Genomic DNA, 17,158 nt, shown 5'->3' with positions numbered 1-17,158 from the left:
GGCCCTTTCAGTTAGGCCTTTTGATTGAACATGGTTTCAGTTAGGCCCCTCCAGTTAGGCCCTCTTATTTAACATAGTTCCAGTTAGGCCCTTTTGGAATTTGTTAATTTTATTGATTATTGAATAGATTTTCAAAGTTTTAGAACAAAATCAATCGATTATGTGAGAAAATCAACATTGAATATTGAAAATTCTATATTGAAGATTCAGTACTATATTGATTATTCATATTTCAAACCCTTTCTCCTATTTACTAGTTTTATACTTGTGTTCGACACTCATAATAGTCTACTAGGTGGCCCATAACGTTTTAAATCTTAAATAACAAAACAACTCGTGAAAATGGTTGAATCCAAACATCATCGGCAGATAGGCCCTTTAACGAGTCTGCAAAACAGTTAGGCCCTTTCAGTTAGGCCTTTTGATTGAACATGGTTTCAGTTAGGCCCCTCCAGTTAGGCCCTCTTATTTAACATAGTTCCAGTTAGGCCCTTTTGGAATTTGTTAATTTTATTGATTATTGAATAGATTTTCAAAGTTTTAGAACAAAATCAATCGATTATGTGAGAAAATCAACATTGAATATTGAAAATTCTATATTGAAGATTCAGTACTATATTGATTATTCATATTTCAAACCCTTTCTCCTATTTACTAGTTTTATACTTGTGTTCGACACTCATAATAGTCTACTAGGTGGCCCATAACGTTTTAAATCTTAAATAACAAAACAACTCGTGAAAAGGGTTGAATTCAAACATCATCGGCAGATAGGCCCTTTAACGAGTCTGCAAACCAGTTAGGCCCTTTCAGTTAGGCCCTTTGATTGAACATGGTTTCAGTTAGGCCCCTCCAGTTAGGCCTTTTTATTAAACTTAGTTCCAGTTAGGCCCTTTTGTAATTTGTTAATTTTGTTGATTATTGAAGTGATTTTCTAAGTTTTAGATCAAAATCAATCGATTAGGTATGTGAGAAAATCAACATTGATTAATAAAAATTCTTTATTGAAGATTCAGTACTATATTGATTCCTATTTCAAGCCCATTCTCTTTTTTACTAGTTTTATCATAATCTTAATGCGAAGTTAGTTGAAAAACTGATTTTTTATCCTGAAAAAAAAAATCAATTAGGGAAAGTGTACCAGTTATGGCCATAGTGGTTCCCTATTTGGCCACGTGTAAAATTTGAATAACTTTTACATTTTAAATCTTTATGAATGTTTTTACATCAAGATATATGTTAAATCTAACTACTACAACAAACAAACATTTTCAAATTTTGAAGACATTAAAGTAATCACATATGGCGAAATAGGGAACCACTATGTCCATAACTGGTACACCTATCCTACATTAAAAATTTTGAATTATTTTTATTTGTTAATTTTTATTTGTTGCCTCTAGTTGTGTATCGAGTTCCAAAGTCGCGATTTTCACAAAAACAAATTCGTTTGTTTTTGTAACAGCCCTGCAAGAATTCTTCTTATACTTCTTCTTGGCATTACGTCCTCACTGGGACAGAGCCTGCTTCTAAGCTTTGTGTTCAATGAGTACTTCCACAGTTATAAACTGAGAGCTTTCTTTGACAAGTTGCCATTTTCGCATTCATATATCGTGTGACAAGTACGAAGGTACTCTATATTCAGGAAAGTAAAGGAAATTTCCATTACGAAAAAACCTGGACCGACCGGGAATGGAACTCAGATACCTTCAGAATGGCTTTGCTTTGTAGCCGCGGACTTAAACTGCTCGGCTAAGGAAGGCCCTCAAGTATTAAACAAGTAAAAAAGTGAATGGGTTTGAAATAGATGTAATCAATAAGGTACTGAACCTTCAACCGAGAATATCCAACATTTAGCTATTACATTGTTTTCTCTCGCTTTATTTTATTTAAAAACTATGAAAATCACTTCAATAAGCAATAAAATCAACAAATTCCAAAAGGGCCTAACTGGAACTATGTTTAATAAAAGGGCCTAACTGGAGGGGCCTAACTGAAACCATGTCCAATCGAAGGGCCTAACTGAAAGGGCCTAACTGGTTTGAAGATTCATTGAAGGGCCTAACTGCTGATGATATTTGAATGCAACCATTTTCACGAGTCGTTATGCTATTTGAGATTACTAACGTTCTGGGCCACGTAATAAACCATAATGAGTGTCTAACACAAGTATAAAACTAGTAAAAAAAAGTGAATGGGTTTGAAATATCAATAATCAATATGTTGCTGAGAATAGTTTCCAATATTTAGCTTGTATGATATTGTGTTGTTTTCTCACATAATCATTAAATCACAGACAAACAGACGTCACACTCTCATCGTTGTCCATCGACCACCTTTTTAACGGTCGAATCAAAAATATAGCAGGTGGCCAATCGACCACCCGCAGCGCTCGCATAGTTTTTGTTCGCGTTTGACGTTTACACACTAACGCCATCTGTTGGCCTGTCGGCCAAACACACTAATTTTAGCATTGGGCGTACATGTCCTCGTGACTATGATTTTGATCGAGATTTGTTCTAAGTGTTACGTCTGTTTGTCTGTGATTAAATGTTGTCGAAGAATTATGCAAATCACTTCAATAATCAATAAAATTAGCAAATTCAAAAAGGGCCTAACTGGTTTGAAAATTCGTTAAAGGGCCTATCTGCGGATGATGTTTGAATTGAACTATTTTTACAAGTTATTGTGCTATTTCAAATTCAAATCGTTGTGAGCCACGTAATAGACCATTATAAGTGTCGAACACAAGGGGTTATCCGAAAATGACGTCCATCGATTGGGGCCTCCTTCAATGGGGGGATGTACGAAAATGTGACAGTGCATGGTTTGGGTATTAGAAAAAGCGTGACAGAGGTGGTAGAAGGATTCTAGAAATACCGAAAAACGATGGACGTCATTTTTGGATCTTCCCCAAGTATGAAACTAGTAAAAATCGAATGGGTTTGAAATAGGAATAATCAATATGGTACTGAATCTTCAACCGAAAATTTCCAATATTTAGCTATTATATAGTGTTTTTTCACATAATCGCTAAATTTTGTTCAAGGTTTATGCAAACCAATTCAAAAATCAATAAAATTAGCAAATTGTAAAAGGGCCTAACTGAAACCACGTTCAATCAAAGGGCCTAACTGAAAGGGCCTAACTGGTTTGAAGATTCATAATAGGGCCTATCTGCCGATGATGTTTGAATTCAACAATTTTTACGAGTTGTTGTGTTATTTGAGATTAGAAACATAATGGGCCACGCAACAGGCTTTAATGGGTGTCGAACACAGGTATGAAACTAGTAAAAATGCGAATGGGTTTAAAATAGGAATTATAAATATGGTACGGAATCTTCAATTGAGAATTTCTCAATGTTTACGTTTTGCAGATAGGCCCTTTTCAAATGTTACGCTAGACTTGAGGTATCAAAAATCTATCGTCCACACTGTAAACTCGGCATTACCCTTTAAAGAGCAAAAATCACCCATTATTTTCTGATATATGTAACTGTCAAAATAATGGGTACTTTATTTTTTTCCAAACAGGGTACTTTTTGCTCTTTTTGACGTTCCAGTCATTTACCCATTAAAGGGTGAAAAACGTCTTCGGAGTTTCAATTGAATCGAGTTCAAGAGATCGTGATCGGTAGTGCGCTGGATTTGCTCCGTAAACTTAAAAATATTAAAAAGTTTAAGACAAAAGTATGGAGGCGTTGAAAAGCAAGTTAGACAACGCTAGCTATCAAAAACTCAATGGTAAATGAAAACATTATATTTCAGTGTAAATATTAAAAAATCAAGTGATTTGCTGCCAAATGTATTCTTATTACTCTTGTTGTTGATTCAATCGAAGGTGTTTTTCCATCACCTTTTGTGTTTTTTTATTTTGCTAATAGTTGGTTTTAATATAAATATTAAAGGTTTGCCTTGTCCCGTCACAAAATGTGGAACCGTTGTCCAAGGTTACGTGAATGAGTTAAAAATCCACGTCAAGGAGTTCCACAAGTTGAACACCAGTGCCAAAAACTCTGTTCCGTTTAAATGCCGGATTTGTGGATCGTGGCATACTGTTTTCAAAAATCTGAAGCACCATATAGTTCAGGCACATCCACGAACTCCACTGAACGAATCAACTATCCCGGAATCGAATACGTTGTCTGACGTACAACCCGTCGAATGTCCCGAAGAAGAGATCTCAATACTTAGCACTTCAGCGGATTTCAAACAACGACTGGTGAATACTGCTTCAGCCATCGTAACCAGATTCCGGTGTGATGTATCTCTCCCAGAGCAAAAAATACAAAATTTTATGAAATTTAGTTCATAGCTACAGAAGAACTATCAACTGTATATGGAAGGACTTTTTCAGAAATTTGTAACTGACGTGGGAATTCCTTTGGACGACCTCCGTGTAACTCGTGTGCTGGACAACATGCAGGTGGAAGGACTGTTCGCTGATGTTCGAACGCCTGAGCGGAATCTGGACTATCTTTGTGGGCAAGCAGAGGCAAAAGTTCCAGAGCCACGTGAAATAATACTGAAGAAGTCTAAAATCAAGCGCATTACTGGACACTGCGCTCTAAAATCCTCAAAAAGCAGATGGGCAAATTTTGGTCCGATGGTGAAAACAGTTGTAGTGCATGAAAACATGCACTACATTTCAATCATTGATGTCCTTGTGCTGATTATACAAAATAAGCAGGCAAGGGAAATGATTTCTCAAGAAAAGAAGTCGGAAGATGTAAATGCCAGTTTTTTAGATAGTAAGTTATTTGAAAAAAATCGATTTTTTTCAAAGACATCCCTTCGCAGTACGGTTATCGCTGCATATTGACGATGTGGAGTACTGCAACCCGCTTGGATCCCGCCGAGGGAAACAAAAAATTACTGTTATTTCATTTAAAATTCAAAATTTCGATGATAGAATTAATTCTGGATTAGATAGAGTTTACACGGTACTCATGGTTCGATCGCACTTAGTGAAAAAATACGGATTCAAGAAAATACTGCAGCCCCTTATAACGGATCTAATCCAGCTTCAATCAGAAACAGGTATTTTGATCAGACTAGCGAATGAAGATAGTGATTTTGTTCTACGTTCCACAATTGTTCATGTGTTGGGGGACACTGCTGCAGTTCACGAACTATTCGAACTTATGCCTGCCCAATCAAACTTGTTCTGCAGAGCTTGCAATATTACAAGAGAAGATCTACACAGTGGTAGTTATGGAGCACATTACCCATTAAAAACTCGAGCAACCGTAAATTCGTCCATACATGCGATGGAAGAAAAAGCTACTACATCGTCTAAGTGTGGCATACTGCGTAGATCTGCTTTGGATTCGTTAAAATATTTCCATTTCACGGAAAACGTGTCTTTTGATCCTATGCATGATGTCTTGGAGGGATTGGTCGGTATGGTCATTAAAAGCATACTTAATCATTTAATCAATGTTGCTAAGGTTATAACCGACACAGAAATCAACAGGAGAATAACTAATTTTGAATATGGAATTGCAGAGACAAATGATAAGCCATCGGGTAATTTCTGTGCAAAAAATTTAAAAACTAAAGGCAATTTGATAAACCAGTCCGCATCACAAAGTTGGCTATTATTAAGAATTTTTCCATTTATCACATCAGACGTACTTCAACAATTTCCCAACTTTTCAAATTTAATCCAAGATTTGCTTTTAATTACATTTTACTCTTTTTCGACGAATCTTACAACTGAAATGCTAAACTGTTTTAATAATTCCATACAAAGCTTTTATGAACATTTTCAACGATCCTTTCCCAACAAAACGCCAATCAATAAGGTTCATCATATATCACATTACGTAGAGGTAATTAAACAGAACGGTCCAATAGCAAAAATGAGCTGTTTACAGTTTGAAGGGAAGTTTAAAGTTTCGAAATCACAAGCAAAAACGTGCAGGAATTTTAGAAATTTAACCTTGAGCATGGCGAAACGGATTAACTTAAGGCAAATTAATGCAATTATTCATCACGAATATATGATTGATCAAGTGGTGGTGAAATCCACTATATTAATAGAAAAACAATCTGTTGATTATGCAATGCTATTGTTCGACTTACCTGAACATGTTACATTTGTTAAACATTTAACTTTGAACGGTACCAATTTCAAACCAGGTATTGTAATTAAAATTGATACATATTCAGGACAAAACTATGGCGTTTTGGAAGCGATAATTGAAATGAACATCGAAGGAAAAAAAAAACTATTTTTGTATTGTTCAGATTTTGAAAATTGTTGAATTTGTTAAGCATTTAAATAGTTATAAGGTGTCACTTACACAAAACACTACTAGAGTTTCAATTGAAAGTGTGCATAGTAAAAAAGTGTATAGTCTATGGAACCTTCAACAGACAGAACAAAATGCTAAACATTTATACATAAGTTTGAAGTATTCTGACTAGGAATGTATTCGTAAGATTTTGCAGAAGATTGTAATAACGAATGTCAATTAAAAAAAAAGTACTTTAATCTGAAAAAATAAGAAATTACATAGAACGGTTTTCATTTCCATTGTTTTTAAGCTTTTCACCGTTATTTTTAGTGATTTTTTCTGTTCAAAATAAAAAATAATATGATTCGAAGATGATTGGCCTGTTTATTTAGCTCCTATACAATTCGCATAGAAAGAAAAAAATGTTGAAAATACTTCAAAGTTGATTTTCTTAAAACTAGGTTTCTGTCACTTTCAACCCTTTACTTTTGAACCCCTCAAATAAAATTACATGAAATGTTGAAACATGTCTAGTTATTTGTAATCTATCGCCATACCCCAACTAACAATTTAAGCGCTATAAGCTAAGATTATTTGCTTTGTGCTGTATAACAGTTGAATTGAAGCAGCGAACGCAGCAAAAAATGAAAGCTGTCAAAAATAGAACGATTAGCGTTAATACAGCTGTAACGCAAACGTTTTGCAGCTACAAGTCTTAGCTGAATAAATTTCGTCAGTTATCGCTTTTGCTGCTTTCACTAAGCTGTAACTCAACACCGTAAAAGATAGCAACCTAATGATGTGGAATAAAACTCGCCATCATCAATCCGGCTGCTTCTATACAATATGATTTGTTATGCTGCTCAATATATATTAAAGAAGCGCTTTGTCGTTAGTTATACAGCGAGCATACAGCAGTATGCTGTAAAACAACAACTTGTGGCGCATCTACTCAGCTTGTTAGATGTAAACATTGCGTTTGACGTTTCGCACCCTTTTACAGCCTGATGAAGTGGTGTAACCGCGGCTATGGCATCTTTTACGATCATTATAAAATATTGTGTGAACCGTTTTCGATGTAGAACAAAACGGTGTGTTTTCTTTGCCTTTCGATATAGACTGTGGTGGCAACAAGGACAGCGTCGAGACTTGTGGATGCAGAGATCGTGAGTTCGATTCCAAGCGGTGGCAGATAACGGTGGGAACATTATATTCAGATACTTATGATATGGATGCCGGAAGCTGTGAAACAGCTTGAAAATAATATTTAATCGATAATACAGCGAAGCTGTATAATAATTATTCAACAGTTGCGAAATGGTTGAGAAAGCGTCTTCCGAAGATGTTACACAGCTACTTGTCGTATAACTGTCGAGATAGAGCAATGATCGGTATGAATAAGAGCTGCCAACACAGCTTAAAAGTAGCTGAGTAGATTCGCCAGATTTGTTGGTAAAAGGAACGCATAGAAGCTTTCGTTCGTATGTACAGCGCCTTTACTCAGCATAAAGCCGTATAAAGAGGGCCTAGAGAATGTTTACATTTGCACTAAATGTTAGTTGGGACCTTCAATGTAAATAATTTAAATATCGTTCTATCAAAACAGTTTATGAGTGGTTTTACTTGCACAATCACAGTTATACATCTAGTTATCTCTGAAATATTCCCATCCAAAACATAAACATAAGAAATCGCAGATGAGATGTTTTTGATTTTTTTTATTTTTTTTTTAAAGTTCATAAATTTACTGACGACTCACTCCAATACGTAACGGATGCTGAACTCGTGAAGATCGGGATAACCGAAATGGGACCCAGACTCGTCATTTTGTCAAACGTGGCGAAGAAAAAATGTACATCACCAAATGCATCGGATAGTACACCATTGGCCGAAATAAGTCAAAATCAATTGGACATCCGGATGACTCAGTCAAGCCCTGTAAGTGGTCCATCGAAGACATCTAAAGCTCTAAACGAAGGGGAGCGGGCCATTTGGCATAAAGCCATTTGGCATAAGGTCATTTGGCATAACGCCATTTGGCATAAAGGACATTTGGCATAACGGTCATTTGGCATAACGGACATTTGGCATAATTTTTAACTAAGTGAAAGATGAGGGTCATTTGGCATAACGGACATTTGGCATAATTTCAATATATTTTCTGTACATACTTAAATTGAAGATTTTAGCATTTTATTACTGTTTTATTTTAGTAACAGCTGAATCTGTTCTATAATAATTTATTTATTCTCTTCTCTGGCAAGCCGCCGAAGAAGCCAATAAGTGCGATATGAATCCATCAGAAGAATCCGGTTAAATCATACCACCGAATTCAATCGGACTGTAAACTTTGTAGATGTATTTTATACGACTTATGTTGACTTCCAATCCGGTGATATCGCTTACTAATAGACGAAATACCGATAAAGAAAAAGATGGTGAATTTCTTTCAGAAGCTTCCAAGTTAATCAAAAACAACTAAAAAACGATGCACTTTTTCTTTCTATATAAATACACGTTTTATATTTGATTTTATATGCTCTGTAAGAGCTCTAAGAGAATGATAAAATCAACCCGTTAATTCAGGACGAAGTTGTGAACTCTTTACATCGCGTCAAGATTCTGAGGTGACGGTTAATTCGCCTCTGGATTACCAAAGGTATAATAAGGTTTCAAGTGTTTTATTGATCTCATCAGATTTTTTCCTTCTTTTGCACATAGACTATTCATTCGAGTTATACTGGTTTCATTACTATTGAAAATAGTTCAGCTTATATTTTAATTGGGAATTTTACCTTCTTTAAATAATCGGAAGTTCTTTGTAGTTGTCCTGATAAAACTATTATATGCATTAAACTTGCCTAAATTTTCATAAGAGATTTTTCCTTCTTTTGATCATAGGCTGTTCTTTCAAGAGTGAAGTATTTCTCATAGTTATTGATGTTAAAGCTTATAATAAGGGCATCAGGGGTAATATGCACCCCAGGAGTAAAACTACTTTTTGGGGATTCTATGAATATTTTAGAAAAATTTAGACATTTTCCTGGAAGTTGAATTTGTAAAATCGCATGTTGTGGGCAGAGCCGTAGCGTGGGTTCATGGCGCCCTTCCATTTAAGCGCCTCTCAATCAAAACTGTACACATCTATTTAACATGGTGAGAGTTAACGCGAACTATATCATTAGAATTCATTAGAAAAGAATCGTAGGGTGCTAGAAATTTAGAACATATTTGATTATTGAGTTAATTCCTGCAGGACAAAACGCAAATTCTTTTTTCTATTAGGGCAGATTGCCAACTATTGCACAGACTAAAAACGTGCCAATTATTGAACAACCCGTGTATTCCTTATGGATGTGCAATAATTGAAGTGTTTTTAGTCTATGCTATATTTTGCTATCTATCCTAAATGTTATTTGAAAAATTCCCAAGAATATTACAATTTATATAATAAGAAACAAATATGAAAAATCGGTGTTCTAACAATTTTTTGGTGGCAATTTTAGTAAAATGTTTATTTAAAGAAAAATTCTTCTAAACATTTTAAAAATATTGATTAAAAAAAATAAAAGCTTCTTTATCCGATATTTATATCATATGACACTAATAGTACAACCTTGAAAAAAACCAAAGCCATACGCTTATGTGTTACACTTTTCACCACACTGCTGCCGTATAAGGCTTGCGAGCTTTTCTTAACAGAGTTGTACAAAATACAACAGCACGACTACTGAAGTGTTAAAAACGTAAATAAAAAAAATCATTTTTCATAAAAAAAAAATTAGTGCTAAAAAGATTTTTTTTCAATTCACGTTGTCTTGGCCAAGACATTTTCATAAAGTATCATTTAAAAAAGTAATTTTAAATGAATTTTTAAGGAAAGGTACGATGGGTTACGTCATCTATAGCTTTCTGAAAACCAAAAATGAGTATATCAATCCTACTGATTCAATTTTTTTTGTAAAATCAAATGGCTATCAGCTAGCGTACAATATTTTTAAGTGTTATTAAAAATGTACCACTGATTTGGGAAGAATAATTCGCAGAATGCTGTGCGGATTTGTTAATTTCTTAGAAAACCACACCCTGGATTAAATATGTCATCAAGATGGTTTAAAAAGTTCAAAAGTGTCGGTGAACCGCAAAGCGTTCTATCATAACCACACATAGTTTATATAGAAGACCTTGATTATTTGAGAATCTCGACATTTTTTTGGTTGAATCCAGTCAAATACTATGTTAGATTCATGCTCAGTATTTCATGAAAATTTCTTTCAGGATCCATATTGTGATTCATAGAGATTGTGTTTGAATTCAATATGTATTTTCAAACTTTACCATTTGTGTCACGCGTGTTGGCGCCCCCTTAAGGCTTGCGCCCTTGGCGGGTGCCAACCTGGCCAACCGCACGCTACGGCACTGGTTGTGGGTCACTCCTATCCGCCCTTGACGAATCTTTTCCAATTGTTTTACAAATACTCATAAAAGGCACCGTGGGGTTGTTTTGCCTCAAGAGTGCATATTACCCCAGAATGCCTTACGTCTTATTCAATTTGTTTTTCCTCAACTTGGGTGAGATGTCATTCTCCTCCAAGTTTAAGATTGCAACTTGTGAACTGAACTCTGCATCGTTGCTTGCGTATAGCAATAAACTACTCGGGGAATATTTAAGTCAAAGAAACCAAGACTTGTGGTTGCTAGAGCTATGACATATATTACTTAGTACGATCCGAGGGATCAAAGCAACCCGATCTAGCAGAAGGACGAAAAAGTGTTAAACCTTTTTGGTTACTGTCAAAATCTAACTACAAACATCTGAAGGTGGCTATCACCGCTAGCAGAGAAGTGAATAAGTGCTTACATTTAGGATGTACTTTTTTCAGCACGAACTGTTTCTTGAGCTACTACTCAAAAGCTAATTATGTGTATATCAATGATGGTGTAACTTTCTTCATGAATAAGCTGAATAAGTTCGTTGAAATTCATTATAAATCCATGCTAACAGTAGTTCACTTTTGTTTTCAATTTCGGGCGAACGGCATTCGGCCAAATGATCCGGAACCGAAAATGCTGAACATATTATCAGAAGCAACTATGGCTCTAAAATCAATAAATCGAGACGAAAACCTCATGTCCGCCTAAACTAGCTTCCTGAACCAGTGTGCAGTGCTTGATCGGGTTCGTTTTTAATTTCAAATTAAGAAATATTGCGTCACTGATTGACACCCTAGCTCATCTTCTGTTATCCTGTTTAGTCATGATATTTATCTAGAGATTTACCCTTCTTTTAAACATAAGGTATTCTTTCGAGGGTTATTGCTATAGCGATTCGACGCGTTATTTTATTATATAGGAATTTGCCCTTCTTTCTAACATGACTTTTTCTTTTGCGTAATATTTATTACAACAGTTTTTTCACATAGAAGAAGGAGTATCTGAATAAAATATAAAATACCAATAAATCATAAATACTAAATAACCCTTACTTTTCAGATGGTTTGATATTATGCCAAATGTCCGACATGCCAAATGACCTTTACTTCACATATGGTTTGATATTATGCCAATTGATTCTTACTTTACATATGGCTTGATATTATGCCAAATGTCCGTTATGCCAAATGACCCTTTATTTTCACATTGTTCAAAATTATGCCAAATGACCGTTATGCCAAATGGCTGTTATGCCAAATGTCCTTTATGCCAAATGGCGTTATGCCAAATGACCTTATGCCAAATGACTTTATGCCAAATGACCCAGACCCAAACGAAGCGCATACGGACGGTAGAAGTGGACCTTCGTCAACTCGCAGTGAACACGAGCCGCAATCTGTAAGTAATTATTATTAGTGTAGAAAAACTTCGGTTATTACAGTAAAGTCTCCTATTTTACGCTGCCACTCACCTTGAGCCCACCGAAATTTATCAGCTGTCGTCCAATTGATTTGGTAGGTAATAATTTGACATTATGCCTCAGTCATAAACGAACTCAGCTTCATCTGAATGAAAACAGCTGGGATATTGTGGTGGGAGGAAAGTGGGTGGCAGCGTCTTGTAAGATACTTGACTGTAGTATAGTAGTCATTCTAGCACTAAACTGATTAACGCCAGAACGACTATATTTTATTCTTTAAGTAGTTTAGTAATATGTAAAGTGGGTTATTCTTTTTAATCTCCTATTTTCATTGAATCCTGTTTACTTAAGTTTGATGCAGCTAGTTACCCACACAGACAAACAGACGTCACACTCTCATCATTGTCCATCGACAACCTTTTTAACGGTCGATTCAAAAATATGGTAGGTGGCCAATCCGCCACCTGCAGCGCTCGCATCGTTTTTGTTCGCGTTTGACGTTTACACACTACCGCCATCTGTTGGCCCATCGGCCAAATACACAAATTTTAGCATTGGGCGTACATGTCCTCGTGACTATGATTTGGATCGAGATTTGTTCTAAGTGTTACGTCTGTTTGTCTGTGTTACCCATTTTTGTTATACCTAGTTATTATTTTAAGACCACGACAGATTCATAACATACAGATTTTAATTGACTCTAATGGCATCTCTACTCAATACTCTTATTTCAGGTCCGCCAAACTTTAGAGGAAGCAGCAAAATTTCGCAAAACGTTGTATTCGAAACTGGATGCCGGTGTTGTACCTAATCACAGGGAGCTGCTGCACATGGTACGAATTCTTTGTGCCGGAATGGTCAATGATTTGATGAAAAATCAAAAGTAAGTTTGTTAAATACAGATAGACTGCCCATACTCGCATCACAGACAAACAGATGAACACTTAATTATTTTGATCGTACAGCATAATAACGCTTAATTCTAGTATTCTTATTCTCGTATCAGACTTTGATCGAGTTTGACGTTTGCTCACATACCGCCACCAAGTTCCCGTATTTTTAGCATAGGGTGTAAATGTTCGCGTAACTATATTTTAAAATGATAATTGTTCTAGCTGTTATGTCTGTTTGTCTGTTCTCGTATAACAGCCCCATATATGTAGTAAATCCCATAGAATATGGGACTGTTATGCGAGTACGGGCAGTAGAGTAGATTTGACTAAAACTAAAAATTATTTGTCCGTAACTGTTTTTTAGATATCCTACCTTTGATCAAAAGATGACGCTAGCCCAGAAAATCATCGAAACGTTTCCTATTCTAAAGGTTACCAAGCTTTCAGATGAAAGTCCAGATTATGTAAGTTTATGAACTTCAGAGTGACTATTCTTGTACAGCCAAACATACGTAACATTATGAGAATATAACAGCTGTGTGTGTTTTCGATTTCTAGATTTTAATACAGAAAACTGCTAGTCTGTTTTGACATTATTTGCTCCTTTTTATTGGGATTTAATTCAGCGGGTAACGGCCAAATTTGGGATGTAATCAGATATAATTTTTACGCTTGTGAATTTACATTTAGAGTAAAACGTTTTTTTAGTCATTTTTCTTCTGGCAGAATGGAGGCCGAGGACCAAACAACGAACACACCGGGTTAATTCATAATCACATCCGTAATGAGTGCAAAAATATGTCACCAAGCAAGAAAAAGTATAAGCGTACACCCAAAAGGCAACAAGTGACAACAGTATCATCTGAAATAATCGAAATGGCCCAGAGATGTGCGCAACTGGAACCGACTTCCATCAATTTCAACAGTATTTCGAGATCGATGGCAGATACCCATGACCTCCTTTTGATGATGGTGGATGCCAATAAACCGGTGAACGAAATTCTAAATGTGCTTCCTCATCTGAAATCGTACAATGGAATTATGGTAAGTACCTACCCGCTTAAGAATAAGATGCCAGGGCTGAAAGCGACTGATTGTTTCAAAAATAGGAACGTTAATGACCTCTTGTTTGAAAGAAAAAAGACCGAACGGGAACCAAGACCATTCTGTAACCAAGAAAACTTAAATAATACAAACAGGAATCATGAAATTAAAGTTTTTGAAAGAATTGTCTTCAATTTTCAAGACTTCTTCCATGCATTCTTGTAGGAATCTTTGGAAGATCTGGAAGAATTCTAGAGAAAATCTTGGACTAGTATCTGAGAAACTTTTCTGGGTTATCCTGGTTAAAATTCTAGGAAGTAGTTTAGTTGGATCTCCTTAAGCAATTTCTGAAGAATTTTGGTTCAACATCCCTTGGGAAATCGAGGGGTTTTGAAATGTATATTTTCGCTGAAAAAAAGTTGTGAAGTAGAAATCAATTTTCGTAAAAAACCAGTGGCCCTGGTGGACATTTTCGAGGAGAACAACTAAAAAAAATAATAGGAAAAATCTCTTAAAAGAATCGTGGAATAGCATTTTGCAAAAAAAAAATCCGTGTCATCCCTGTGGACATTTCTGGTTAGGTATTTCGAATTAGAATTCACTTCATGTATGTTAAAAGAAAAAAGTGGCTCTGGAGACCACTTTGTTTCAAAAAGGCTATAGAGACCTTCCATTAAAAATAGAGAATTTTAAGGGACTTGTACTAAACGTATTATTAATGTTAAACATCTTTTTTTTTTTGCTCACCATCTACAGATTCAAAAAGCGTATGAGCGTCTGATGCCTACCTACAATAAGGAATCCAACTTGAAACAGTTATTCGCCAGAGGACTACTCAATGAAAGTGGCAGCTTTTCATCCTTCCAAGACGGTAAATTGATGGTTTAATTAATTCAGGCTTTATTTAACTATATTGGTTATTTTACAGCACATGTTCGAGGATGTTTACGCATTTTGCTGCGGCTTACCAGAAGAGGAGTGCGAAAAACTCTTCAATCGATCGATCCGGATTCTGTTGACATCGAGGCTGAATTGGCTGCTCCAGTTATACAACTCATTGAGGTAGTGATAATAATGTAACGTTAAAAAATATTACCCCTAATATATATATATATATATATTTTTTTGCAGAACACTGAGGCATCATTACAGCAGCAATTGATGAAGTATGTAGCTACCAATGTTCATACAGACAAAGAGGTAGCCCCTCATTTGATTTTCAACGGTAATATGTACCTGATGTATATCCAGACCCAAGTCATCATCTGCGGCACAGATTCCATCAACGCTCTGGACACTTTGTTTAAGTCTTTTACGGTCTTCAGACTGCCGCCACCTGCTACGCTGCAAAAGATTCTTGATTTCATTGAAATCATGTGCTATCAGACTAAAAGGAACAGTTCCAGGCAAACAGTAAACAATTTGGCCAAATCTTTCCGAGATTCGCTAGACGCCGAAGCCAGTGATTCAGATTAGGTGTTGCCAAAGTTCTTTGCTTTCGGTTCGTATTTTGATTGATTCAATTTGATTCAATTACTTAAATGTTCCATACTCAATTGACATAAAATGCAAAATCGATTGATAACTACAACATGAACTACACATATCACCCAAATTGTATGATTTGTTATAAAAGTTTCCCAAATTTAAGTGAATATTGCTTTTTAGACATATAATAAATACTAGTAAACACGCACTCCATTTGAATGATATGAATTATAATAATTGGGTCCTAAAATGTTTAATGAATTCTTGTTTTTATTTAATAATACGAAATAGCATGTTATTGCAACTACTTTAGCAAGTTTTCCAGCTCAAATAACGGCTATAACATTTTTAAACTTCAATTTTAAAAATGGTTTCGAATATGAACCTTGACACTTGTGATCTTGTTTGACATTCACTTTTTCGACAAAAATGCCACAGGGCATATAGTTTGAACACTGGGGTTGTTCCTATCTGACATTTCGGAAGGGACACGGAAAACAAAATATACCCAACATTTGAGTTTAAACCAAAAGGTGTGACAAAATCGTAAAAAAAATGTTTTTTGTACTTAAACCAATGAAAATCAAATAAAAATTGAGTAAACATGTGTTTCTGCCCTAAACTTAAGCCTTTGGTACTAAAATTGAGACAGGGCTTTAGGACCCTATTGTTCCATACCTCGGTCGCGGTATAAGCTCAAAGTTATGTAAAGCGTATGAATGAAAAAATGATTAAGGTTATGTAAAACGTATGTATGAGAAATGATATCAAATAAAACCATTGTTAAAATAAGCTGTTTTCTGATTAATTGTTTATTACAAATATTTATAGAAAATTATAACTAAATTCATTTTTATTCTCGACAGAAAAAAGCACAAAAAGGGTATTTTTCACCCATTTGACAAAATTATGCAATCTGGAAAAAGAAAATATACCCGTTGATTTGACGTACAAGCCGTTTACTCTTTAAAGAGTAAAGGCCCTTTACTCTTTTTATGAGTTAAACTAGTTTCTCTCAAAGAGGGTACTTTTTTACCCTTTAAAGGGTACTTTGGTCTTACAGTGCACGCCCGTCAGAGTTTCGTTGTGTTTGTTGACTGCATTTATTAGAATAAAGCTGCGGCCACAATGGTCCGTTAGCGTCGACTTCACCGTCAGCTTTAACTGACAGCTAAGTTTAAAGTAATGATATTCAATGCAGCACCCCACAATGATGCGTTGCGTCTAACGCACGCATGTACTAAAAACGCTGACGCTGTGCTAAACTTTGAAAATCTTCAAAGTTGACGCAGCAGCCAACGCGTGACGGAAGATTCAAAACAAAAAAAATGGCAAAACTTCGGATTCCGCTAGAAATGCAGTCAACATCACACAAAAGTTCAACTCCGAGGAAAAATTCTGGACAAACATTTCAAAAGGGCACATCGACATTGGTAAACATTGGCTTTGCAAGACGCTGTTGAGCCCAATTCAACTCGATCACGCTCACCAATACCACTATCAGGAAGAGCTAACGCCAATCTTTCTGATAGTTGTGTTAGTTTGCGTGGGCGGGCTAAGAAGGGCTCAACAGCAACGTTTCTAAAAAAAGGCTCAAGACCTCTTGGGCCCTTTTCAAATGTTTGTCCAGAATTG

The 17,158-nt window shown here is 35.6% G+C and overlaps 2 protein-coding genes across 4 annotated transcripts; both read left to right on the top strand.

Moving 5' to 3' along the window:
* Positions 1-3,561: 3,561 nt before the first annotated feature.
* LOC110677038 lies at positions 3,562-15,614 on the top strand. 3 transcript variants are annotated; one of them, XM_021847542.1, is made up of 9 exons: positions 3,562-3,746; positions 7,980-8,182; positions 12,006-12,076; positions 12,833-12,981; positions 13,356-13,455; positions 13,700-14,035; positions 14,792-14,906; positions 14,964-15,097; positions 15,167-15,614. In XM_021847542.1, the coding sequence occupies exons 4-9, from the start codon at positions 12,929-12,931 to the stop codon at positions 15,509-15,511; spliced, it is 1,083 nt and encodes a 360-aa protein (XP_021703234.1). In that variant the 5' UTR covers positions 3,562-3,746; positions 7,980-8,182; positions 12,006-12,076; positions 12,833-12,928; the 3' UTR covers positions 15,512-15,614. The 3 variants fall into 3 exon arrangements, with proteins under 3 accessions (XP_021703234.1, XP_021703233.1, XP_021703236.1); XM_021847544.1 differs by lacking the exon at positions 3,562-3,746 and having other exon boundaries at positions 7,792-8,182; XM_021847541.1 differs by lacking the exons at positions 7,980-8,182; positions 12,006-12,076.
* Positions 3,785-6,655, top strand: LOC110677037. Its single transcript, XM_021847540.1, has 2 exons — positions 3,785-3,843; positions 3,911-6,655. Exon 2 carries the CDS (start codon positions 4,952-4,954, stop codon positions 6,269-6,271), a length of 1,320 nt encoding a protein of 439 aa, XP_021703232.1. The 5' UTR covers positions 3,785-3,843; positions 3,911-4,951; the 3' UTR covers positions 6,272-6,655.
* Positions 15,615-17,158: the final 1,544 nt, after the last annotated feature.

This window comes from Aedes aegypti, chromosome 2, assembly GCF_002204515.2.
Source record: "Aedes aegypti strain LVP_AGWG chromosome 2, AaegL5.0 Primary Assembly, whole genome shotgun sequence".
Lineage (NCBI taxonomy): Eukaryota > Metazoa > Arthropoda > Insecta > Diptera > Culicidae > Aedes > Aedes aegypti.
Note: the sequence above shows the minus strand (reverse complement) of the source record. Positions and strands in the feature narration are given on the sequence as shown.

Excerpts from the sequence above, each read along its gene's own strand:
- LOC110677037 (XM_021847540.1), top strand. The coding sequence starts at position 4,952 with ATGGTTCGATCGCACTTAGTGAAAAAATACGGATTCAAGAAAATACTG.
- LOC110677038 (XM_021847541.1), top strand. Across the intron at positions 12,982-13,355 it reads GATTTGATGAAAAATCAAAA|ATATCCTACCTTTGATCAAA; the intron begins GTAAGTTTGTTA and ends ACTGTTTTTTAG. Across the intron at positions 15,098-15,166 it reads CAGTTATACAACTCATTGAG|AACACTGAGGCATCATTACA; the intron begins GTAGTGATAATA and ends ATTTTTTTGCAG.